The following is a 25986-nucleotide window of genomic DNA, read 5'->3' on the forward strand; positions in this document are numbered from 1 at the left end:
AAAGCTTAAATAATATTTAAATGATGATTATTTTTGTTTTTAATTTTAATTTTTTTTTTTAATAATAACAATAATGCTAAAAAAAATTAATATTTTATGTGATTTTGTTTTTTTATTTTAATTTTTTTTAAACACTAAAAACTAGATTTGATGTTTTTCTATATTTTTTTGTTTGTTATTTGTTTTCTACATGATAAATTATTGTACTCATTATAAGGTATTTTTATTTTGTTAATATTTTTTTTCTTTTATAGTTTAAAACTTTGTTGTTTTTGGTTTCTTTTATTTTAATTTGGGCAATTTTAATATCATTGATTTTTAAATTTTGGTGTTTAATTAATTATTTTTTTTATTTCAGCAGTTAATTGGTTAGAACTAGAACTGAATACGAACTAGAATTGAATTAGAACTGAATATGAACTCGAATTGAACTAGAACTGAACTAGAACTGAACTAGAACTGAACTAGAACTCAACTAGAATTGAACTAGAACTGAACTAGAACTGAACTAGAACTGAACTAGAATTGAACTAGAACTGAACTAGAATTCAACTAGAACTGAACTACAGCTGATGTAGAACTGAACAAGAACAGAACTGAACTAGAACTGAAGTAGAACTGAACAAGAACAGAACTGAACTAGAACTGAACTAGAACTGAACTAGAACTAGAACTGAACTAGAACTGAACTAGAACTGAACTAGAACTGAACTAGAACTGAACTAGAACTGAACTAGAACTGAACTAGAACTGAACTAGAACTAGAACTGAACTAGAACTGAACTAGAACTGAACTAGAACTGAACTAGAACTGAACTAGAACTGAACTAGAACTGAACTAGAACTGAACTAGAACTGAACTAGAACTGAACTAGAACTGAACTAGAACTGAACTAGAACTGAACTAGAACTGAACTAGAACTGAACTAGAATTGAACTAGAACTGAACTAGAACTGAACTAGAACTGAACCAGAACTGAACTAGAATTGAACTAGAACTGAACTAGAACTCAACTAGAACTGAACTGGAACTGAACTAGAACTAAACTAGAATTGAACTAGAACTGAACTAGAACTGAACTAGAACTGAACTAGAACTGAACTAGAACTGAACTAGAACTGAACTAGAACTGAACTAGAATTGAACTAGAATTGAACTAGAACTGAACTAGAACTGAACTAGAACTGAACTAGAACTGAACTAGAACTGAACTAGAACTGAACTAGAACTGAACTAGAACAGAACCAGAACTGAACTAGAACTGAACTGGAACTGAACTAGAACTGAACTAGAACTGAAGTAGAATTGAACTAGAATTCACCTAGAACTGAACTACAGCTGAACTAGAACTGAATTAGAATTGAACTAGAACTGAACTAGAATTGAACTAGAACTGAACTAGAACTGAACTAGAACTGAACTAGAACTGAACTAGAACTGAACTAGAACTGAACTAGAATTGAACTTGAAGTGAACTAGAACTGAACTGGAACTGAACTAGAACTAAACTAGAACTAAACTAGAACTGAACTAGAACTAAACTAGAACTGAACTAGAACTGAACTAGAACTGAACCAGAACTGAACTAGAACAGAACCAGAACTGAACTAGAACTGCACAGGAACTTAACTACAAATAGACATAAACTAAAACTCTATAGTCGTCAACTGACAACAAATCTTAACCAATTAAACGCCAATCAGTTAAATTAAAAATACTGTTGTTACTTTGTTTTTCGGCCAAAGCAATTTTAGTAATCACTATCACCGCTAATGGCCTGTTCATCATCACCGCCATCACCACCTTCCTCATCGTCATCATCTAACATTTCGAGAAAAGCTCGGGGTACTAAACCCTTTAACAAACCCTGCTTGCCATACATATAATCAGTATTAATGGGTTGACATTCGGCCACCAAAATAACCTTGAAAATAAACAAACAACAATTAGTTTAATAATAATTTTCTATACAGATATTTTAAAAAATATATATATATTTCACCTCATTTGCACTTAAAGTCAATTCCGTATGATCTTTGGCATCGTAGGCACACAAAACGCGTGCCCTTTTCATTTGATCTGCATTCACGCTAATCGGTGCATTAATTTTTGTTTTATTACTGTTTCTAACAAAAGGATTTCCTCCTTGTTCAATTCCTCCTCCTCCAGCAGCCTGTTGATGTTGATCCATTTCAATGGGCTGATAAGGTGTAGGGCCTCCCAAACTGTATGGTTTTTTTATTTTATTCAAAATTGTACCAATCGATATTTGTTTGTTGTTGCATTGTTTCGGTTATTGGTTTTAAAACGTTTTTGTATTCGAAATTATTCGTTTGATTTGTTTAATTTGTGTTTGTTTGATTATTTTGATTGTTTTTATTATTTTGAGTGTATGAAAAAGTAATGATTGTTTATGGGTTAATTTTCTTTTTTTCATAGTTTTTACAAAATTCTAGATTAATTTATTTTGTTCTTAACCATATTTAATCATTAATTAACAAAGCATTTAATTATTTAAAAAATATATATTATTATGTATTTTATATGTATGTTTTTTTTTTTAATAATTCATAAATATTTAGATATTTGTAAGAGTTTTACTGTGAAGCATTTTTTAAGAAATAAGAACAGTAACGATTTATTTTATTATTTAACTACTTTGCACACCATTGTAGTATTAAAAATTTCAACTAGAAATGAAATAGAACTGAACTAGAACTGAACAAGAACTGAATTAGAACTGAATTAGAACTGAAGTAGAACTGAACTCGAACTGAATTAGAACTGAATTAGAACTTAACTAGAACTGAAATAGAACTGAAATAGAACTGAACTAGAACTGAACTAGAACTGAACTAGAACTGAACTAGAACTGAACTAGAACTGAACTAGAACTGAACTAGAACTGAACTAGAACTGAACTAGAACTGAACTAGAACTGAACTAGAACTGAACTAGAACTGAACTAGAACTAGAACTGAACTAGAACTGAACTAGAACTGAACTAGAACTGAACTAGAACTGAACTAGAATTGAAGTAGAACTGAACTAGAACTGAACTAGAACTGAACTAGAACTGAACTAGAACTGAACTAGAACTGAACTAGAACTGAACTAGAACTGAACTAGAACTGAACTAGAACTGAACTAGAACTGAACTAGAACTGAACTAGAACTGAACTAGAACTGAACTAGAACTGAACTAGAACTGAACTAGAACTGAACTAGAACTGAACAGAACTGAATTAGAACTGAATTAGAACTGAACTAGAACTGAACTAGAACTGAATTAGAACTGAATTAGAACTGAACTAGAACTGAACTCGAACTGAACTAGAACTGAACTAGAACTGAACTAGAACTGAACTAGAACTGAACTAGAACTGAACTAGAACTGAACTAGAACTGAACTAGAACTGAACTAGAACTGAACTAGAACTGAACTAGAACTGAACTAGAACTGAACTAGAACTGAACTAGAACTGAACTAGAACTGAACTAGAACTGAACTAGAACTGAACTAGAACTGAACTAGAACTGAACTAGAACTGAACTAGAACTAAACTAGAACTGAACTAGATTTGAACTAGAACAGAACAAGAACTGAATTAGAACTAAAATAGAACTGAACTAGAACTGAACTAGAACTGAACTAGAACTGAACTAGAACTGAACTAGAACTGAATTAGAACTGAACTAGAATTGAACTAGAACTGAACTAGAACTGAACTAGAACTGAACTAGAACTAGAACTGAACTGAACTAGAACTGAACTAGAACTGAACTAGAACTGAACTAGAACTGAACTAGAACTGAATTATAACTGTACTAGAAATGATCGAGAACTGCAATGTGTTTGCCTATCCAACCATATTTTTAATAAACAATGTGCATACTATACGTATAAAGATATTTGAATATAAATTTATTAAATAATAACTGAAAAGTCGTTTTAACAATTATTCAAAAAACTTAACATCATCCTTTCTATGTAGATAACAACATAACTAAATTCTATAAAAAACATCACTACTTATATAGATGTTATAGCTGTAGTATCATATTTTAAATCACATTCATCTAAAATTTTTGAGGGATTTTTATCATTGCTAGCCACCGTGGGTGTAGTAAAAGGATTCGTTGCTGTTGTTATATCTAACGATTCTAAATTATCTAAATCTACACTATCATATTGACAATAAGAAGCTAAAGATTTTGCAGCATTGGCAGTTTCTGAGGCAGCCACAGCAACTGTTACAATTTTGTTATTACTAAATTGTGTTGGTTGATTAGTAGTATTCGTATTCGTACTGGTGTTATTAATAATAGTTGAATTTTGAATATTTAGGTTTGCATTGGGAGGCCCTGTATCTATATCTTCACTATTAATGCGTAGACGCGGCTTTTCTGGCTTAAGTCTGCAAACCATGTAGGGAAGTTTGTATTTTTTTGGTTTGTACATATGTTTTTTTACGTTCAAAATTTATACATTTTTGCATTAATTAAGTATTTTTTTTTTTTTTAATTGTTTAAGAATGATCAAAGTAATATATAGTAGTAATAACATTATTTGTAAGTGCATGATTGAATTATTTTAGTTTTTGAGTGCATTTCAAAAATATTTCGTAAATGACAACAATACTACAGTGCTTCTGGGTTATGTTATAGGACTACTTAATTTTAATTTTATATAATTTATTATGTTAATACTAAAATTTTAAGACTACAAACTACTAGATTGCATAACAAAATGATACCTACTTGGCTAAATCCAATTGCAATTGATCCATAACATCGGTACATTGTTTATAGTAACGTACTTGATTTTCAATAAAGGCATGCAAATGTCTTAAGTGTGACGCTTGAGATGTATTAATGCCCTCCAACAATGATTTAGTAATTTCCGATTGACGATCAAATTCTGACTGAGCTACACGCAAATCACGTTCAGCCTTTAAAAGTTAATATAGAAGTTAATTAGATTTAGTTTATAGGAAATAGAATAATTATATAAAACCTGTTCTAAAACAGCTTCTGGTGTAACACCATCTTTCTGTTGAGGCGGCCACAAAAGTAGACGATAAGTTTTGAAAAAGATAAACAAAAGTCATAACTTAGAAGTTGGAATGCTAAAGTTATTCAAATGTAAAAATAATTAAGGATAAGACTACAATTTAGTTCAGATAATGAAACTACACTATAGCCTATTATGTGGACTATAGTGTAGTCCATAGTATTGTCTATAGTTTAGTTTATAGTCTTATCTATAATCTAATCTCCCTTCTAGTCTATTGCGTAGTCTATAGTCTAGTCTATAGTCTAGTCTATAGTCTAGTCTATAGTCTAGTCTATAGTCTAGTCTATAGTCTAGTCTATAGTCTAGTCTATAGTCTAGTCTATAGTCTAGTCTATAGTCTAGTCTATAGTCTAGTCTATAGTCTAGTCTATAGTCTAGTCTATAGTCTAGTCTATAGTCTAGTCTATAGTCTAGTCTATAGTCTAGTCTATAGTCTAGTCTATAGTCTAGTCTATAGTCTATGTCTAGTCTATAGTCTAGTCTATAGTCTAGTCTATAGTCTAGTCTATAGTCTAGTCTAGTCTAGTCTATAGTCTAGTCTATAGTCTAGTCTATAGTCTAGTCTATAGTCCTAGTCTATAGTCTAGTCTATAGTCTAGTCTATAGTCTAGTCTATAGTCTAGTCTATAGTCTATAGTCTATAGTCTAGGTCTATAGTCTAGTCTATAGTCTAGTCTATAGTCTAGTCTATAGTCTAGTCTATAGTCTAGTCTATAGTCCTAGTCTATAGTCTAGTCTATAGTCTAGTCTATAGTCTAGTCTATAATCTAGTCTATAGTCCTAGCCTATAGTCTAGTCTATAATCTAGTCTATAGTCTAGCCTATAGTCTAGCCTATAGTCCTAGTCTATAGTCTAGTCTATAGTCTAGCCTATAGTCCTAGTCTTATAGTCTAGCCTATAGTCTAGTCTATAGTCTAGTCTATAGTCTAGTCTATAGTCTAGTCTATAGGTCTAGTCAATAGTCTAGTCTATAGTCTAGTCTATAGTCCTAGTCTATAGTCTAGTCTATAGTCTAGTCTATAGTCTAGTCCTATAGTCTAGTCTATAGTCTAGTCTATAGTCTAGTCTATAGTCTAGTCTATAGTCCTAGTCTAGTCTATAGTCTTATTCTATAGTCTAATCTATAGTCTAGTCTATAGTCTAGCCTATAGTCTAGTCTATAGTCTAGCCTATAGTCTAGTCTATAGTCTAGTCTATAGTCTAGTCTATAGTCTAGTCTATAGTCTAGTCTATAGTCTAGTCTATAGTCTAGTCTATAGTCTAGTCTATAGTCTAGTCTATAGTCTAGTCTATAGTCTAGTCTATAGTCTAGTCTATAGTCTAGTCTATAGTCTAGTCTATAGTCTAGTCTATAGTCTAGTCTATAGTCTAGTCTATAGTCTAGTCTATAGTCTAGTCTATAGTCTAGTCTATAGTCTAGTCTATAGTCTAGTCTATAGTCTAGTCTATAGTCTAGTCTATAGTCTAGTCTATAGTCTAGTCTATAGTCTAGTCTATAGTCTAGTCTATAGTCTAGTCTATAGTCTAGTCTATAGTCTAGTCTATAGTCTAGTCTATAGTCTAGTCTATAGTCTAGTCTATAGTCTAGTCTATAGTCTAGTCTATAGTCTAGTCTATAGTCTAGTCTAGTCTATAGTCTAGTCTATAGTCTAGTCTATAGTCTATAGTCTAGTCTATAGTCTAGTCTATAGTCTAGTCTTATAGTCTAGTCTATAGTCTAGTCTATAGTCTAGTCTATAGTCTAGTCTATAGTCTAGTCTATAGTCTAGTCTATAGTCTAGTCCTAGTCTAGTCTAGTCTATAGTCTAGTCTATAGTCTAGTCTAGTCTATAGTCTAGTCTATAGTATAGTCTATAGTCTAGTCTACAGTCTAGTCTATAGTCTAGTCTATAGTCTAGTCTATAGTCTAGTCTATAGTCTAGTCTATAGTCTAGTCTATAGTCTAGTCTATAGTCTAGTCTATAGTCTAGTCTATAGTCTATAGTCTAGTCTATAGTCTAGTCTATAGTCTAGTCTATAGTCTAGTCTATAGTCTAGTCTATAGTCTAGTCTATAGTCTAGTCTATAGTCTAGTCTATAGTCTAGTCTATAGTCTAGTCTATAGTCTAGTCTATAGTCTAGTCTATAGTCTAGTCTATAGTCTAGTCTATAGTCTAGTCTATAGTCTAGTCTATAGTCTAGTCTATAGTCTAGTCTATAGTCTAGTCTATAGTCTAGTCTATAGTCTAGTCTATAGTCTAGTCTATAGTCTAGTCTATAGTCTAGTCTATAGTCTAGTCTATAGTCTAGTCTATAGTCTAGTCTATAGTCTAGTCTATAGTCTAGTCTATAGTCTAGTCTATAGTCTAGTCTATAGTCTAGTCTATAGTCTAGTCTATAGTCTAGTCTATAGTCTAGTCTATAGTCTAGTCTATAGTCTAGTCTATAGTCTAGTCTATAGTCTAGTCTATAGTCTAGTCTATAGTCTAGTCTATAGTCTAGTCTATAGTCTAGTCTATAGTCTAGTCTATAGTCTAGTCTATAGTCTAGTCTATAGTCTAGTCATAGTCTAGTCTATAGCTAGTCTATAGTCTAGTCTATAGTCTAGTCTATAGTCTAGTCTATAGTCTAGTCTATAGTCTAGTCTATAGTCTAGTCTATAGTCTAGTCTATAGTCAGTCTATAGTCTAGTCTATAGTCTAGTCTATAGTCTAGTCTATAGTCTAGTCTATAGTCTAGTCTAGTCTATAGTCTAGTCTATAGTCTAGTCTATAGTCTAGTCTATAGTCTAGTCTACAGTCTAGTCTATAGTCTAGTCTATAGTCTAGTCTATAGTCTAGTCTATAGTCTAGTCTATAGTCTAGTCTATAGTCTAGTCTATAGTCTAGGTCTATAGTCTAGTCTATAGTCTAGTCTATAGTCTAGTCTATAGTCTAGTCTATAGTCTAGTCTATAGTCTAGTCTATAGTCTAGTCTATAGTCTAGTCTATAGTCTAGTCTATAGTCTAGTCTATAGTCTAGTCTTAGTCTAGTCTATAGTCTAGTCTATAGTCTAGTCTATAGTCTAGTCTATAGTCTAGTCTATAGTCTAGTCTATAGTCTAGTCTATAGTCTAGTCTATAGTCTAGTCTATAGTCTAGTCTATAGTCTTGTCTATAGTCTAGTCTATAGTCCATGCTCTATTCTATAGTGTAGTCTATAGTCAAGTGCATAGTTTAGTCCAAAGTCTAGTCTATAGTGTATATAGTCTAGCTTATGGTCCAGTCTATAGTCCAGTCTATATTCTACTCTATAGTCTAGTTAAAACTCCTTCACTTACCGTCTGTTGTCCCAACATACTGCGAGCCTTGGTTACACGTTTTTTGCAGGCATCCAAATCAAGCCTTAAAATTATGCCACAAATATAACAAAATTAGCTAACTTCCTAATCTCATTTCAAACATACCTCTTTGTTTCCAAAACACCCCTTTCCTTGGTAATTGTTTTCATTTCACCCTCCAGAAACTTACGCAAAGGTGTGGTAAAACATATGCTGGACGAAGCAATAAAATCTCTTTCACATTTACCCAGTCTCTGCTCGGCCTGGCCGACTTTAATTAAAGCCTGACCATAGGGTAAATCTTGGCCAAAGTCAGCCCCAGCCTCCAGCATATCCAAAGCCAAATATTCCAGATTACTCAAGCGTTGTGGTTTCGATTTATCAATTTTCTCAAAAATAAAATCCTCTACACGATTTTGAGGATTTGGCACCAATACAGATTCAACATCCTTGACAATTTTCTCTGTCCAAGTTTTGGTGACATCGGCACGTTCGGCCAAATTTTGAAATTCTGAATCATATTCTGTGCGTTCGGTTGTACCAAAACGTTCTTCGGTAAGCTATAAATAATAAAAAACAAATAAAACAAATCAAGGATAAATACAAAAATTGCATAAAATAGTCAATAATTTTATCTTTGCAGTTTTATTAAAAAAAAAAAACATAACATTCCAATACATATTGTTTAGACTACCCCCAACTTACCTGCACTACTCTGGAAAATGTACTGCCTGCCTCCTTAACCAAATTTTTCATATTAAAATTTGGTACATGAAAATTCATTTTGCTGTTTTGTTATTTATGTCTTTTTCAATATTAATTAACTTTCTTTTAGAATAAATAAAAATTAGATTTTTTTATTATTTAATGAACAATTTAAAGAATTTCTTATTTTTTATCCTTTTTCTGTAGTTAGATAACTTTAGCAAGTATGTAATTAATAAAAAATTATTCTTAAAGAAAACTTGAACTGTTTCCAACGGATGTTAGTAAATATTGAATTTCCAATAAGAATTTTTTGAAGGAAATAACATTTCTGTATATGTGTAGGTGTATAGTAAAACCAAAAATTGCCAACTTTATTTATAAATTTAACAATTCAGTTGGCAACTCCTTAAACATATGTTATTTGTTTATAGCCGCTATTCACTGTTAATGGTTAACATAAAAAAATAATTATTAGTTGATTTGTTTTGGTGTGAAGAACTGTGATTTTGTTAGTTGTGCTTTTTTTTTAAGAAAAAAATGGGTAAGTTTAAGTTCAAAATTTAATTAGTTATTAAAAATCAGGAAATAAACTTCGAAGTTAATGACGTAAATACAAATTGTAATAATATTCTTCTTAATTATAAGTGAAATCATAGATTTAATAGCTGGCTGCTTCCCCCAAGCTAAACTTAGAAACAAACTTAATTTTTTCTAGAAAATCATAATAAAAATGAATTTTTATTATAATAAACACGATAACAAGATATTTGTCATTGTTTCTTTGTTATTTTTATATACTATATACTTAAATATTTATAATTTTTTAATGAACGCCAAAAGTGTAATTCCCTCTTTAATTTCTTAAGCGTTGTAGGGCTGCCGCTACTAATAACTTGCAATAGATTTTAGGGTATTCCTAAAATAAAAGTTTAAAAAAAAAAACTAACTTAAACTTTTATTTATATTCTCAATTATATTGGATTATAGACTGATTTATAATCAGCAATTTACTGACTATAGATTGATTTATAGTTTTGATTATAGACTGAACTATAGTCTAGAGTCTGGACTATAGAGTGATCAATAGTGTGGACTATAGAGTAATTGAAATTGTGGAGTATAGAGTGATCTATAGTGTGGACTATAGAATGATCAAAATTCTAGACTCTGGGCTATAGAATGATCCTTAGTATAGACTATAGATTGATCTATATTCTGGACTATAGACTGATCTATAGTCTAGACTATAGACTGATCTATAGTCTAGACTACAGACTGATCTATAGTCTGGTCTATAAAGCGATCTATAGTCTAGACTATAAAGCGATATATAAGTCCGGGCTATAAAGCGATCTATAGTCTGGGATATAAAGTGATCTATAGTCTTGACTATATAGCGATCTATAGAGAGATCTGTAGTCTGGAGTGTAGACATATCTCTGTCTGGACTATAAGCAGACCTTTAATCTGGACTATAAACTGATCTATAATAAATCTTGAATATAGACTGATGTATAGTCTGGACTATAGACTGATCTATTGCCTTGACTATAGACTGATCTGTAGTCTGAACTAAAGACTGATCTGTTGTCTCGACTATAGACTGATCTGCAGTCTGGACTAGAGACTGTTCTCTTATTTTGGAGAATTGATTGATCTGTAGCCTGGACTATAGACTGATCTGTAGACTGATCTATAATCTGGACTATAGGTTAATCTATAGTATGAACTAAAGATTGATCTATAATATGTTCTGACCTTTATTCTTTAGACTAATCTTTATTCTGGCCTATAGACTGATCATCCCTACTATTAAACGATTAGAAATTGTGATTCGTTAAATATTTTTTCATATTCCAGCCATATTGCCTTAAGACTTATTACATACTGATCATCAATCAAAATCTAAAAATTATTTTTTTAATAAATAAAAAATCTAAACAAACTGGTTTTCTTTAAGAAAAGAAATAAGAACAAACCTTTTTCTAAAAAAGCCGACTCGTCTTTTAATAAAACTCATCAAGTTTAATGAACTTTTTTTTATATTTCTTTTTATTTTTATGTTTTTTTGTGTATTTTCATAATTTATATTAAAGAAAGTTAAATTGATAACTAAAACTATACTACAATTTATTTATTTAACTAAAAATTTTATAAATAATATTTAAACTAAATTTATAAAATGTAAACCCTTAATTAAACTACCACTATGTGTATCCAAATCTCTAAATTGTATACCCTCCACAGAGGAGGAAAACAAACTACAGGGATATTCAGCTCCCTGACTTTGGGCAGGACGCCATATGAGTTTTATTTGATATTCTATATCGGGCGATAGAACAATACCCTTGGACCATTTTATACTTAAATCACAATTATATTTTGTTAATTGTTTTGTGACCTCATAGGACCACAGCAGACTTGAGTCATAGTTGGGTGCAGTAATTTCTATGCGTAAATTCTCAAAATAATCTGAGGGCACATGCATGCGCGTTAAATGGGGTGTAAGGCGACTTTGTAGGGTGAGGCCTTGCAGAGAAATAAACCTATTCGATTTTATATGTGTGCACCATTCATAATTATCATAATCAATATTAAAGGGGCGACAGGCCTTGTAATAGCATCTTTCTATAGTTTGTGTATACTGTGGTTTTAAGTTCTCCTTAGCTTCTAAAGGCAGCATGGGCTCCGTCAAATTGAGATCTTGTATAATGTTGGAACATTCACTTGATTTCAAACCCATTTCCACACACTCTTGTTGGCACCATTCATATATAAACCATAAAAGATTTTGGGCGGGTATCTGCTCTTTACATAGATTTATTATAGTTTTAATACAATCCTTGGACACATGATAATAGTGTGCTTTCAAATAGGCCACAAATTGTGATTCACTGAGGCAGCAGCGTGTAAAGAAATTCATGCAAATATTCAATAAACTATTGAGATCTAAACAAATACTTAATTCCAATGAAGCCAAAATATTGGAAAATCTCAATTTCATTTGTATATTCTCCAAACATTCCGACTTCAATTCATTTAACAAGTACTTTTCGGCTCCATAATACAACTCAATGGTTTCCTCTAAAGATAAATTATGAAAATCAATGGATCCTTTGTAAATATATAAAATCATAAGTTGAAATATTTCCTCGCTCATATCTAAAATCTCCACAAAACTTTCGGCCTCACTAATGGGTCCATAGAACATGGCCTCAAATACTGGACTGGCTGTGGCCAATATTAATTTATGGCACTTTACTTTACCCGCCTCGCCCACCACAAACACACAGTCACAGTATTTTTCCGTAGCCAGCAGCTGTTCATAACGTCGACTCAAAGCCATTTGTTGTTGTGAAGATTTCTTAAAATTTTCTATCAGAAAATCATTTTTTAAGTTTATGGCTGCTAAAGCGGACGACATCTGCAAAAAAAAAAAAAGAGAAAGTTTTAGTTAAATTTATTTTAAAAAATCAAATAAAATAACGATTTTTTGTAAAACAGCTAAAGAAATGCAAAAACACTTCATCAAAGATTTTAACCACCAATTAGCATTTTATATCTTTTAAATATTTTTAAAATACATGAATATTAATTAATGAGAAAATTACCGGTTATTTCAACCGTTAGAATTCAAATTTTTTATGTAAATTTTTAAGAAAAGAAAAAATGTTATAACATGATAAATATTTGGGTAAAACTTTTTAGAAAAACGTGCATGAATATTTATAGTTTTTGACAATATCAGTTTTTTCTTTTGAAAGATTTAACTTAAAAAATGTGTGCTATCTATGGTTACATAATTAGCACAACTAACTTTTAAACAAGAAAAGTAATTATAGATATTTTTATGACCTTTCTCCTTTTGTTAAATAAATGTTATATAAATAAAAAGCTACATATTTGAACCACAAAAAAAATATTAATTTAAAAATGTCTCAATTATAGATTGATCTATAGTCTAGTCTAAAGTCTAGTCTATAGTATAGTCTAATCTATAATCTAGTCTATAGTCTAGTATAGAGGTAAGTATAGTTTATAGTATAGTCTAAAGCCTAGTCTATAGTCTAGTCTATAGTCTAGTCTATAGTCTAGTCTATATTCTAGTCTATAGTCTAGTCTATAGTCTAGTCTATTATCTAATCTATAGTCTAGTCTAGTCTATAGTCTAGCCTATAGTCTAGTCTATAGTCTAGTCTATAGTCTAGTCTAGTCTATAGTCTAGTCTATATTCTAGTCTATATTCTAGTCTATATTCTAGTCTATATTCTAGTCTATAGTCTAGTCTATAGTCTAGTCTATAGTCTAGTCTATAGTCTAGTCTATAGTCTAGTCTATAGTCTAGTCTATAGTCTAGTCTATAGTCTAGTCTATAGTCTAGTCTAGTCTAGTCTATAGTCTAGTCTATAGTTTAGTCTATAGTCTAGTCTATATACTAGTCTATAGTCTAGTCTATAGTCTTGTCTATAGTCTTGCCTATAGTCTAGTCTATAGTCTAGTATGTAGTCTAGTCTATAGTCTAGTCAATAGTCTAGTCAATACTCTAGTCAATAGTCTAGTCAATAGTCCAGTCTATAGTCTAGTATATATTCTAGTCTATAGTCTAGTCTATAGTCTAGTCTAGTCTATGGTCTAGTCTATAGTCTAGTCTATAGTCTAGTCAATAGTCTAGTCAATAGTCTAGTCAATAGTCAATAGTCTAGTCAATAGTCTAGTCAATAGTCTATTCTACAGTCTAGTCTATAGTCTAGTATATATTCTAGTCTATGTCTAATCTATAGTCTATGGTCTAGTCTATAATCTAGTCTATAGTCTAGTCTATAGTCTAGTCTATAGTCTAGTCTATAGTCTAGTCTATAGTCTAGTCTATAGTCTAGTCTATAGTCTAGTCTATAGTCTAGTCTATAGTCTAGTCTATAGTCTAGTCTATAGTCTAGTCTATAGTCTAGTCTATAGTCTAGTCTATAGTCTAGTCTATAGTCTAGTCTATAGTCTAGTCTATAGTCTAGTCTATAGTCTAGTCTATAGTCTAGTCTATAGTCTAGTCTATAGTCTAGTCTAGTCTAGTCTATGGTCTAGTCTATAGTCTAGTCTATAGTCTAGTCAATAGTCTAGTCAATAGTCTAGTCAATAGTCAATAGTCTAGTCAATAGTCTAGTCAATAGTCAATAGTCTATTCTACAGTCTAGTCTATAGTCTAGTCTATAGTCTAGTCTATAGTCTAGTCTATAGTCTAGTCTATAGTCTAGCCTATAGTCTAGTCTATAGTCTAGTCTATAGTCTAGTCTATAGTCTAGTCTATAGTCTATAGTCTAGTCTATAGTCTAGTCTAAAGTCTAGTCTATAGTCTAGTCTATAGTCTAGTCTATAGTCTAGTCTATAGTCTAGTCTATAGTCTAGTCTATAGTCTAGTCAATAGTCTAGTCAATAGTCTAGTCAATAGTCAATAGTCTATTCTACAGTCTAGTCTATAGTCTAGTATATATTCTAGTCTATGTCTAATCTATAGTCTATGGTCTAGTCTATATCTAGTCTATAGTCCTAGTCTATAGTCTAGTCTATAGTCTAGTCTATAGTCTAGTCTATAGTCTAGTCTATAGTCTAGTCTATAGTCTAGTCTATAGTCTAGTCTATAGTCTAGTCTATAGTCTAGTCAAGTCTAGTCTATAGGTCTAGTCTATAGTCTAGTCTATAGTCTAGTCTATAGTCTATTCTAGTCTATAGTCTAGTCTAAATAGTCTAGTCTATAGTCTAGTCTATAGTCTAGTCTATAGTCTAGTCTATAGTCTAGTCTATAGTCTAGTCTATAGTCTAGTCTAGTCTAGTCTATAGTCTAGTCTATAGTCTAGTCTATAGTCTAGTCTATAGTCTAGTCTATAGTCTAGTCTATAGTCTAGTCTATAGTCTAGTCTATAGTCTAGTCTATAGTCTAGTCTATAGTCTAGTCTATAGTCTAGTCTATAGTCTAGTCTATAGTCTAGTCTATAGTCTAGTCTAGTCTAGTCTATAGTCTAGTCTATAGTCTAGTCTATAGTCTAGTCTATAGTCTAGTCTATAGTCTAGTCTATAGTCTAGTCTATAGTCTAGTCTATAGTCTAGTCTATAGTCTAGTCTATAGTCTAGTCTATAGTCTAGTCTATAGTCTAGTCTATAGTCTAGTCTATAGTCTAGTCTATAGTCTAGTCTATAGTCTAGTCTATAGTCTAGTCTATAGTCTAGTCTATAGTCTAGTCTATAGTCTAGTCTATAGTCTAGTCTATAGTCTAGTCTATAGTCTAGTCTATAGTCTAGTCTATAGTCTAGTCTATAGTCTAGTCTATAGTCTAGTCTATAGTCTAGTCTATAGTCTAGTCTATAGTCTAGTCTATAGTCTAGTCTATAGTCTAGTCTATAGTCTAGTCTATAGTCTAGTCTATAGTCTAGTCTATAGTCTAGTCTATAGTCTAGTCTATAGTCTAGTCTATAGTCTAGTCTATAGTCTAGTCTATAGTCTAGTCTATAGTCTAGTCTATAGTCTAGTCTATAGTCTAGTCTATAGTCTAGTCTATAGTCTAGTCTATAGTCTAGTCTATAGTCTAGTCTATAGTCTAGTCTATAGTCTAGTCTATAGTCTAGTCTATAGTCTAGTCTATAGTCTAGTCTATAGTCTAGCCTATAGTCTAGTCTATAGTCTAGTCTATAGTCTAGTCTATAGTCTAGTCTATAGTCTAGTCTATAGTAGTCTATAGTCTAGTCTATAGTCTAGTCTAAAGTCTAGTCTATAGTCTAGTCTATAGTCTAGTCTATAGTCTAGTCTATAGTCTAGTCTATAGTCTAGTCTATAGTCTAGTCTATAGTCTAGTCTATAGTCTAGTCTATAGTCTAGTCTATAGTCTAGTCTATAGTCTAGTCTATAGTCTAGTCTATAGTCTAGTCTATAGTCCAGTCTATAGTCTAGTCTATAGTCTAGTCTATAGTCTAGTCTATAGTCTAGTCTATAGTCTAGTCTATAGTCTAGTCTATAGTCTAGTCTATAGTCTAGTCTATAGTCTAGTCTATAGTCTAGTCTATAGTCTAGTCTATAGTCTAGTCTATAGTCTAGTCTATAGTCTAGTCTATAGTCTAGTCTATAGTCTAGTCTATAGTCTAGTCTATAGTCTAGTCTATAGTCTAGTCTATAGTCTAGTCTATAGTCTAGTCTATAGTCTAGTCTATAGTCTAGTCTATAGTCTAGTCTATAGTCTAGTATAGTCTAGTCTATAGTCTAGTCTATAGTCTAGTCTAGTCTAGTCTATAGTCTAGTCTATAGTCTAGTCTATAGTCTAGTCTATAGTCTAGTCTATAGTCTAGTCTATAGTCTAGTCTATAGTCTAGTCTATAGTCTAGTCTATAGTCTAGTCTATAGTCTAGTCTATAGTCTAGCCTATAGTCTAGTCTATAGTCTAGTCTATAGTCTAGTCTATAGTCTAGTCTATAGTCTAGTCTATAGTCTAGTCTATAGTCTAGTCTATAGTCTAGTCTAAAGTCTAGTCTATAGTCTAGTCTATAGTCTAGTCTATAGTCTAGTCTATAGTCTAGTCTATAGTCTAGTCTATAGTCTAGTCTATAGTCTAGTCTAAAGTCTAGTCTATAGTCTAGTCTATAGTCTAGTCTATAGTCTAGTCTATAGTCTAGTCTATAGTCTAGTCTATAGTCTAGTCTATAGTCTAGTCTATAGTCTAGTCTATAGTCTAGTCTATAGTCTAGTCTATAGTCTAGTCTATAGTCTAGTCTATAGTCTAGTCTATAGTCTAGTCTATAGTCTAGTCTATAGTCTAGTCTATAGTCTAGTCTATAGTCTAGTCTATAGTCTAGTCTATAGTCTAGTCTATAGTCTAGTCTATAGTCTTAGTCTATAGTCTAGTCTATAGTCTAGTCTATAGTTAGTCTATAGTCTAGTCTATAGTCTAGTCTATAGTCTAGTCTATAGTCTAGTCTATAGTCTAGTCTATCTAGTCTATAGTCCAGTCTATAGTCTAGTCTATAGTCTAGTCTATAGTCTAGTCTATTGTCTAGTCTATTGTCTAGTCTATAGTCTAGTCTATAGTCTAGTATATTGCCTAATCTATAGTATAGTATTATGCCTAATCAATAGTCTATCCTAAAGTCTTGATTATAGTCTCGACTAGACTAGACTGTAGGCTAAACCACAGTCTAACTTTCAAACTAAGTAATATGTTTCATATAATTCTATTTTTAATTTAATGTCAATTATTCTAATGTAATCTTTTATATAAGAAAACATTTTTAACATTTACAATTTTTTTTAAAATTATTGAACTTGAGTAAAATGTTAAGGTCGTAATTATTGCTATTAGCAATCTTCAAAGTGTTAAAGTGGTTAAAACACGTGAATAAAACTAATTTGTATGCAAAAAATGTTAAAAGATTTGGTGTAAAAACACAATATATGAGGAGTGTTATAAGTTAAACTGGGGTTAATTTACTATATTCATATAGAATTTTAGAAAATAGTTGTTTGTTTAAAAAAACTTTTAAAACCCCACTCGTCAATTTATTTTAGTTCCTACATTAATTTTATTAATATTTTTAACGTGGAGGGAGTTTACCTTTTTTTGATTGTTTGTTTTTAGAATTATTTAACTAAACACATGTTAACGTACGTTTAAAGAATTGTTTATTAATTGTTGTTATGCTATCTACTAAATAAAATATAATTTGTTTTTGTTTAAAATAAGTTTTACCTCATAAACTTGTTTATTTTTTTCTTTTCAACACTAGATATTAACCGGCAAAAATATTAAAATGATGACAAAACAATTTCATTTGAAAAATTATACATGTTTTAACAATAAAGCAAAATAATCTACAACAATTATAAATAATATCCAAACAAACCTCTACTACGTAGTATTTAGTTAATTATTTTCAAAATCTCTATTTGAGTTTATAATAAAAACGATCTCGAGAATAAAAGGTAAACATTGATTATTTACTTAATCTCTTTTTACTACTACAGCTCTCAAATGTTATTGTTTTATTTTTATTCTAACACAATGATCAATAAAATAGAAGAGTATTAGTTACCAAGGTGACCAGATAGTATATATATTAACGCAATAGAAAATTTGCCAGATTGTTGAAAACTATAAGGCTGTTCACCTTTCATTGAATATGCAAACGTTCTTCAAATGTTATTATTAAGGTGAAAATTACACGGAATAACAAAAAAAAAAAAAAAATGGCAAATAGTTTAAATTAATTACGAAATAGTTATTTTTGTTTAGCTTTACGCTGCGGAAATGAATTCGTTGAGAACCCCTTCTAATGGTCAACTTTTCTACAGAAAAAGTGTGATCAGACTCTGATTACTACATTTCTATAGAAAATATAGGCTAAACTCTAGACTTGATTATAGACTAGACTATAGACTAGACTATAGACTAGACTATAGACTAGACTATAGACTAGACTATAGACTAGACTATAAACTAGACTATAGACTAGACTACAAACTAGACTATAGACGAGACTATAGACAAGACTAAACTACAGACTTGTCTAAAATACACAAAAGGTTACACTATAGACTAGACAATAGGCTAGACTATAGACTGGACTATAGAATAGACTACAGACTAGACTATAGAATAGCTTATAAACTAGACTGTAGACTACACTATAGACTGCACTATAGACTACAGACTAGACTACAGACTAGACTACAGACTAGACTACAGACTAGACTACAGACGAGACTATAGACTAGACTGTAGACTGGAGACAAGACTAACCTATAGACTAAAATACACAACATGTTACACAATAGACTAGACTATAGACTAGACTACACACTAAACTACAGACTAGACTATAGACTAGACTATAGACTAGACTACAGACCAGACTATAGACTAGACTTTAGACTAGACTATAGACTAGACTATAGACTAGACTATAGACTAGACTATAGACTAGACTATAGACTAGACTATAGACTAGACTATAGACTAGACTATAGACTATAGACTAGACTACAGACTAGACTATAGACTAGACTATAGACTAGACTATAGACTAGACTATAGACTAGACTATAGACTAGACTATAGACTAGACTATAGACTAGACTATAGACTAGACTATAGACTAGACTATAGACTAGACTATAGACTAGACTATAGACTAGACTATAGACTAGACTATAGACTAGACTATAGACTAGACTATAGACTAGACTATAGACTAGACTATAGACTAGACTATAGACTAGACTATAGACTAGACTAGACTATAGACTAGACTATAGACTAGACTATAGACTAGACTATAGACTAGACTATAGACTAGACTACTAGACTAGACTAGACTATAGACTAGACTGTAGACTAGACTATAGACTTGACTATAGACTAGACTATAGACTAGACTATAGACTAGACTATAGACTGGACTATAGACTAGACTATAGAATAGCTTATAAACTAGACTGTAGACTACACTATAGACTGCACTGCAGAGTATAAACTACACTATAGACTAGACTATAAACTTGACTATAGGCTGCACTATATACTAGACTATAAACTAGATTTTAGACTACACTATAGATTAACCTATTGACTAGACTATAGACTAAACTATAGAGTAGATTATTGACTAAACAATAGAGTCGACTATACTAGACTGTACAGTAGACTGAGACTAAACTATAGCCTAGACTATAGACTAGACTAGACTATAGGCTAGACTATAAACTAGACTACAGACTACAATATAGACTATACTATAGACTGGATTGTAGACTATGGACTAGACTAGACTAGACTATAGACTAGACTATAGACTAGACTATAGACTAGACTATAGACTAGACTATAGACTAGACTATAGACTATACTATAGACTAGACTATTTACTAGACTATAGACTAAACTATAGAGTCGACTATACTAAACTGTAGAGTAGACTATAGACTAGACTACAGACTATAATATAGACTAGACTATAAACTTGACTATACAAGATATGTGATCACTGATCGCAGTCTGATCAACGTTTCTATAGAATATTTGTAATCAGAGTCTATACAACATTTTAAATTTCAAACAATCAAAACATTTTTAAACCTAGAATATTTAAAGATCAATTTCCATTATTCACTTATACTTAATAGCAAAAAACTGTTTAAAACAATCACATTTTCTTTAAATAAACATTAAGTTTATTTATTTAAATACATCTGTTTACTTTTCCATATAAAAGAAGAATATTCTCATTCATTCTTAAAAAAAACATGTGTTTGTATTATTAATTAGTTGTCATCTTCATTTTTAAAATATTCAATTTCTTACCGTATAATTTTAGAAGTTTTTTTTAAAGTTTGTTTAGCTAGATCTTAAAACGGTGGCGACAGTTGTTTGTATTAGTTTGCAATTATTTTTTTGTAATTATAAAAGTTAATAAACAATTTTTTTGTTTAGTTTTATAGAATTTCATTAATTTATTTTTCTCTATTTTAAGTGCATTTAAGCAAAATTTTGTGTTTGTTTTTGATTATGGTCAAGTATAAATAAATTATTGCGCAAAAATAATTAATTATTCTGTGTGGTTTTTTTTTGTCAATTTTACAAAATAAAATGACACAATTGTTTAAATTTTTTTCATATTTATTTGGAATATTCACTGCAAAATAACAAACGAAAGTTTTTTTCTCAATTTATTTTAATTTGTGCAAAAAAAAAGTTTCTTGAACTTGACCAATATCGTTTGGTTTTTATTTTATTAGCAGCTGATTTTTGTAATTAATCGAAAAAAACTGACGTTCTAAATTGTATATTTCTTTTTGATTTTATCTTCTTTTTGCGCTTTAACGTTCTTTTACCGCCAACTTTTAATACACAACTGACTGAAACTTTTTAAATGTTTTGTATTTTATGATCATTGCTCAAGCATTTCGAAAATGTATTCAGCTAAAATTCTCTTAAGTTATGTTAATATTGTTCTCTTAAGATTTTGAAATGAGCGGAATTGGTGAATGATGTTGCCAAACTGAATTTAAAGAACATTTTAAAAAGTGGGGACTAGACTGTAGACTAGACTATAGACTATACTGTAGAATAGACTATCGACCAGACTGTAGACTAGACTATAGACTCCACTATAGACTAGACTATAGACTCGACTATAGACTCGACTGTAGACTAGACTATAGAGTAAACTGTATACTATAGAATAGACTAGACTATGGACTAGACATAGACTAAAGACTAGACTAAAGACTGGACTAATGACTAAACTATAGACTACACTATAAACTAAACTATAGACTCGACTATGGACTAGACTATAGACTAGACCATAGACTAGACTATAGACTAGACTATAGACTAAACTATAGACTAGACTATGGACAAGACTATTGACTAGACTATAGACTAGACTAGACTAGACTATAGAATAGACTATAGACTAGACTATAGACTAGACTATAGACTAGACTATAGACTAGACTATAGACTAAACTATAGACTAGACTATAGACTAGACTATAGACTAGACTATAGACTAGACTATAGACTAGACTATAGGCTAGACTATAGACTAGACTATAGACTAGACTATAGACTAGACTATAGACTACACTATAGACTAGACTATAGACTAGACTATAGACTAGACTATAGGCTAGACTATAGACTAGACTATAGACTAGACTATAGACTAGACTATAGACTACACTATAGACTAGACTATAGACTAGACTATAGACTAGACTAGACTATAGACTAGACTGTAGACTATAGACTAGACTATAGACTAGACCATAAACTAGATTATAGACTAGACCATAGACTAGATTATAGACCAAACTATAGACTAGACTATAGACTAGACTATAGACTACACTATAGACTACACTATAGACTAGACTATAAACTAGACTATAGACTAGACAATAGACTAGACTATAGACTAGACTATAGACTAGACTATAGACTAGACTATAGACTAGACTATAGACTAGACTATAGACTAGACTATAGACTAGACTATAGACTAGACTATAGACTAGACTATAGACTAGACTATAGACTAGACTATAGACTAGACTATAGACTAGACTTTAGACTAGACTATAGACTAGACTATAGACTAGACTATAGACTAGACTATAGACTAGACTATAGACTAGACTATAGACTAGACTATAGACTAGACTATAGACTAGACTATAGACTAGACTATAGACTAGACTATAGACTAGACTATAGATTAGACTATAGACTAGACTATAGACTAGACTATAGATTAGACTATAGACTAGACTATAGATTAGACTATAGACTAGACTATAGACTAGACTTTAGACTAGACTTTAGAGTAGACTATAGACTAGACTATAGACTAGACCAACGGTTCCCAAAAGGGGGTCCGCGGACCCCTAGTGGTCCGTAGCAAAATCCTAGGGGGTCCGCGAAGACGAACGAAAAAAATCATGAATAAAAAATATTCTCTATATGTTAGAAAATATTAAAAATATCTCCAAATTTTTCATAAGTACTAAAATACACAATTTTTATTCAATAATCCCAGATTTGTTGGTGACTTTTTGAATTTTATTGTTTCGGTCGTTTATCAGGATGAAGCTAGGCCCTATAAATTTATTGTTTCACTTTTATAAAGTAAAGTATTACGTGATTTGTAATTTTTATAAATGTATATGTATCGAAAAAAATGTTTTTATATCAGACGGATAATGATTTGCCTTAGAATTAAATACTGTTACTGGTATCCCGGAATATGAAGTTAGGTCACATTTCATAATACTTTTTTAAATTGTAAGCAAAAGTGTTAATCTAGTTAATTTTAAATATAAATATTCCATTCCGACGAGATACACAGATTTTAACTTCATTTTGTTGTCCAATATTATTAAATCAACATCAGAAAATTCATAGCGTTTTGCGTAAATAGTCAAAACCACGCAGTAAAATAATTCGTAGGTATTTTAAAATTCAAATTTAAGATCCAAATTCACAGTACATTCGCAAAGAGTTCAGGTCATATTTTATGTGGGTAACGCATTCCGCAACAACATCGAAGAAGTCTAACTTTCACATATTTTCCCGAAAACTTAGCTTACATACTCAGCTCACTCCTATGCAATCGCAAAAAAATTTAGAAACATGACTCTTTAAGCACATGTCGACAATACTTGATAAAGAAACCTTTTCGCTGCCTTGACGAGAAATGAACATGAAAGCTCTCACGATCATAAAATTAAACATCATGTTAGAAGTCATTCTATATTTAAAACCATGCAATTGAAAACATTTCCGAAATACTAAATATTCTCAATGTACGGGAATATTTTATAGGGTTTATGGACCAGGACTAAGACAATTTTCGGATGAACAATTATTTATAACAATAAGATATCAAAATATGCATGGGGTCCGTGAAATTAAATAAATTCCTCAAGGGGTCCGCGAAGTAAAAAACGGTGGGAACCGCTGGACTAGACTATAGACTAGACTATAGACTAGACTATAGACTAGACTATAGACAAGACTATAGACTAGACTATAGACTAGACTATAGACTAGACTATAGACTAGACTATAGACTAGACTATAGACTAGACTATAGACTAGACTATAGACTAGACTATAGACTAGACCACAGACTAGACCACAGACTAGACCACAGACTAGACCACAGACTAGACCACAGACTAGACCACAGACTAGACCACAGACTAGACTATATACTAGGCTATAGACTAGACTTTACACTAGACTATAGACTAGACTATAGACTAGACTAGACTATAGACTAGACTATAGACTAGACTATAGACTAGACTATAGACTAGACTATAGACTAGACTATAGACAAGACTATAGACTAGACTATAGACTAGACTATAGACTAGACTTTAGACTAGACTTTAGAGTAGACTATAGACTAGACTATAGACTAGACTATAGACTAGACTATAGACTAGACTATAGACTAGACTATAGACTAGACTATAGACTGGACTATAGACTAGACTATAGACTAGACTATAGACTGGACTATAGACTAGACTATAGACTAGACCACAGACTAGACCACAGACTAGACCACAGACTAGACCACAGACTAGACTATATACTAGGCTATAGACTAGACTTTACACTAGACTATAGATTATACTATAGGCTAGACTATAGACTGAACTATAGACTGAGCTATAGACTATGGACTAGACTTTAGTCTAGACTATATAATAGACTATAGACTGAACCATAGATTGGACAGGATTTTATACTATCGATTAGGATTATAGTAAAAAAAAATCTGGCCACACTTCTACACCTGCGTATACAACATCACTTAAGAGAACCATCGGAAAATACTCAACTCTATAAGAGTATCCATTAGTAACTTAAAATATTATACAATTATATAAATAAAAATAATTTATCTTCATCCAGAACAGCTGCTTTGAAAAATATTTTTCTTTAGTGGTCGTAAAACATTTGATTGTATCCCTCTTTCTTATGGAATGTAAGCAACTCATCTATCTTCATTACATTTTTTTTCCTCAAAATCTTATAATTTTTAAAGTCCTATTAATTTTTTGTCTTACCATCATCTTCTTGTGAAATTCTTTTAAAACCTTGAACCTGTTTTATTCTGCAGAAAGGCAAACAGCCAACCACTCAGTTATGTTGGTTCCTTCGACTTCTTCAGGTATGAAAATTTTTTGTTTGTCTTTTTGCATCTTCAACTTGTTGTGCTAACGTTAAATGAAGCAGCAGCCTTCATTTTTTTTTTCTTCAAGGAATCTTCTACAATTTTCATACACATTTATATTTTATCTGGTCTGGAGTTTATTAAAGACTTTGTTAGTTATTTATAGAATAAAAAAGATTATATAGTGTAGTGTTTAAGGAAAACAATATAAAGTAGAAATACTAAAATACACTGAGAATAATTGTTAAACTTTATTTTGACATGGGGTAAAAACTAGACTATAGGAAAAACTATATATGTATATTAAACTGTAGAATAGACTATAAACAAAATCGTAGATTAGACTATAGACTGGACTATATAGTAGACTGTAGAATAGGGTTCTATAGTTGAAACGAAAAGTCGACTTTTCGACTTTTTTCATTTAGTTAAAAGTCGACTTTTCGACTTTTTGCATTTTATGAAAAGTAGATTTTTCGACTTTTTTCATTTAAATAAAAGTCGACTTTTAGACTTTTCGACTATAAGTATTTTATAAATAGTCGACTTTTCGACTTTTTTCGACTTTCCGACTTTTTTCGACTTTTTTCGACTTTTTTCGACTTTTCGACATTTTCGACTTTTCGACTTTTTTCGACTTTTTCCGATTTTTTTTTGACTTTTCGATTTTTTCGACTTTTTGACTATTTTCGACTTTTCGACTTTTTTCTACTTTTTTCCGACTATTTTTTGACTTTTTTCGAGTTTTTCCGACTATTTTAGAGTTTTTGACTTTTTTTTCCACTTTTTTAAAATTTTTGACTATTTTTGACTTGTTTCTACAATTTTCGATTTTTCGACTTTTTCCGACTTTTCGACTTTTTTCGACTTTTCGACTTTCAGACTTTTCGACTTTTCGGCTTTTTTCGACTTTTATTCACAAAGTCGACTTTTCGACTTTTTTCACAGACGATAGTCGAGTTATCGACTTTTTTGGAACAAAATAGTCGACTTCGACTTATCGACTTTTTTCGACAAAAAGTCGATTGTTCGATTATTCGAAAGTCGATTTATAGAACCCTACTGTAGAATATACTATAGACTAGATCTTAGACTATAGACTAGAATATAGACAAGGTATATACATTCGGCTATACATCGGACATAACTACAGACTAGACTATAGACTAGGCTAT

At 31.1% G+C, this 25986-nt stretch overlaps 3 protein-coding genes across 5 annotated transcripts in view; 1 reads left to right on the forward strand and 2 right to left on the reverse strand.

Moving 5' to 3' along the window:
- Nucleotides 1–1502: 1502 nt before the first annotated feature.
- LOC119603927 (endophilin-B1) lies at nt 1503–9377 on the reverse strand. Of its 2 annotated transcripts, XM_037956215.1 has the most exons (7): nt 9083–9377; nt 8504–8937; nt 8378–8441; nt 5019–5054; nt 4763–4953; nt 2004–2226; nt 1503–1925 (listed from the first exon to the last, which is right to left on the reverse strand). In XM_037956215.1, the coding sequence occupies exons 1-7, from the start codon at nt 9158–9160 to the stop codon at nt 1752–1754; spliced, it is 1200 nt and encodes a 399-aa protein (XP_037812143.1). In that variant the 5' UTR covers nt 9161–9377; the 3' UTR covers nt 1503–1751. The 2 variants fall into 2 exon arrangements, with proteins under 2 accessions (XP_037812143.1, XP_037812144.1); XM_037956216.1 differs by lacking the exons at nt 1503–1925; nt 2004–2226 and adding an exon at nt 3795–4419.
- Nucleotides 9378–9534: 157 nt separating this feature from the next.
- The window catches only part of LOC119603914, a 43815-nt gene continuing 27363 nt past the window's right edge, over nt 9535–25986 (forward strand). For both annotated transcript variants that reach the window (XM_037956199.1, XM_037956198.1), the window contains exon 1: nt 9535–9626. In XM_037956199.1, coding sequence (XP_037812127.1) covers nt 9623–9626 — 4 coding nt within the window. In that variant the 5' untranslated portion in view covers nt 9535–9622. The remainder of the gene's footprint in view (nt 9627–25986) is intronic.
- On the reverse strand, nt 11116–20974 carry LOC119603913. Its single transcript, XM_037956197.1, has 2 exons — nt 20419–20974; nt 11116–12509 (listed from the first exon to the last, which is right to left on the reverse strand). Exon 2 carries the CDS (start codon nt 12507–12509, stop codon nt 11250–11252), a length of 1260 nt encoding a protein of 419 aa, XP_037812125.1. The 5' UTR covers nt 20419–20974; the 3' UTR covers nt 11116–11249.

The sequence above is a fragment of the Lucilia sericata genome, unplaced genomic scaffold (assembly GCF_015586225.1).
Source record: "Lucilia sericata isolate MDLA Ls3-8-SP2 unplaced genomic scaffold, ASM1558622v1 Contig000346F_arrow, whole genome shotgun sequence".
Classification (NCBI taxonomy): Eukaryota; Metazoa; Arthropoda; class Insecta; order Diptera; family Calliphoridae; genus Lucilia; species Lucilia sericata.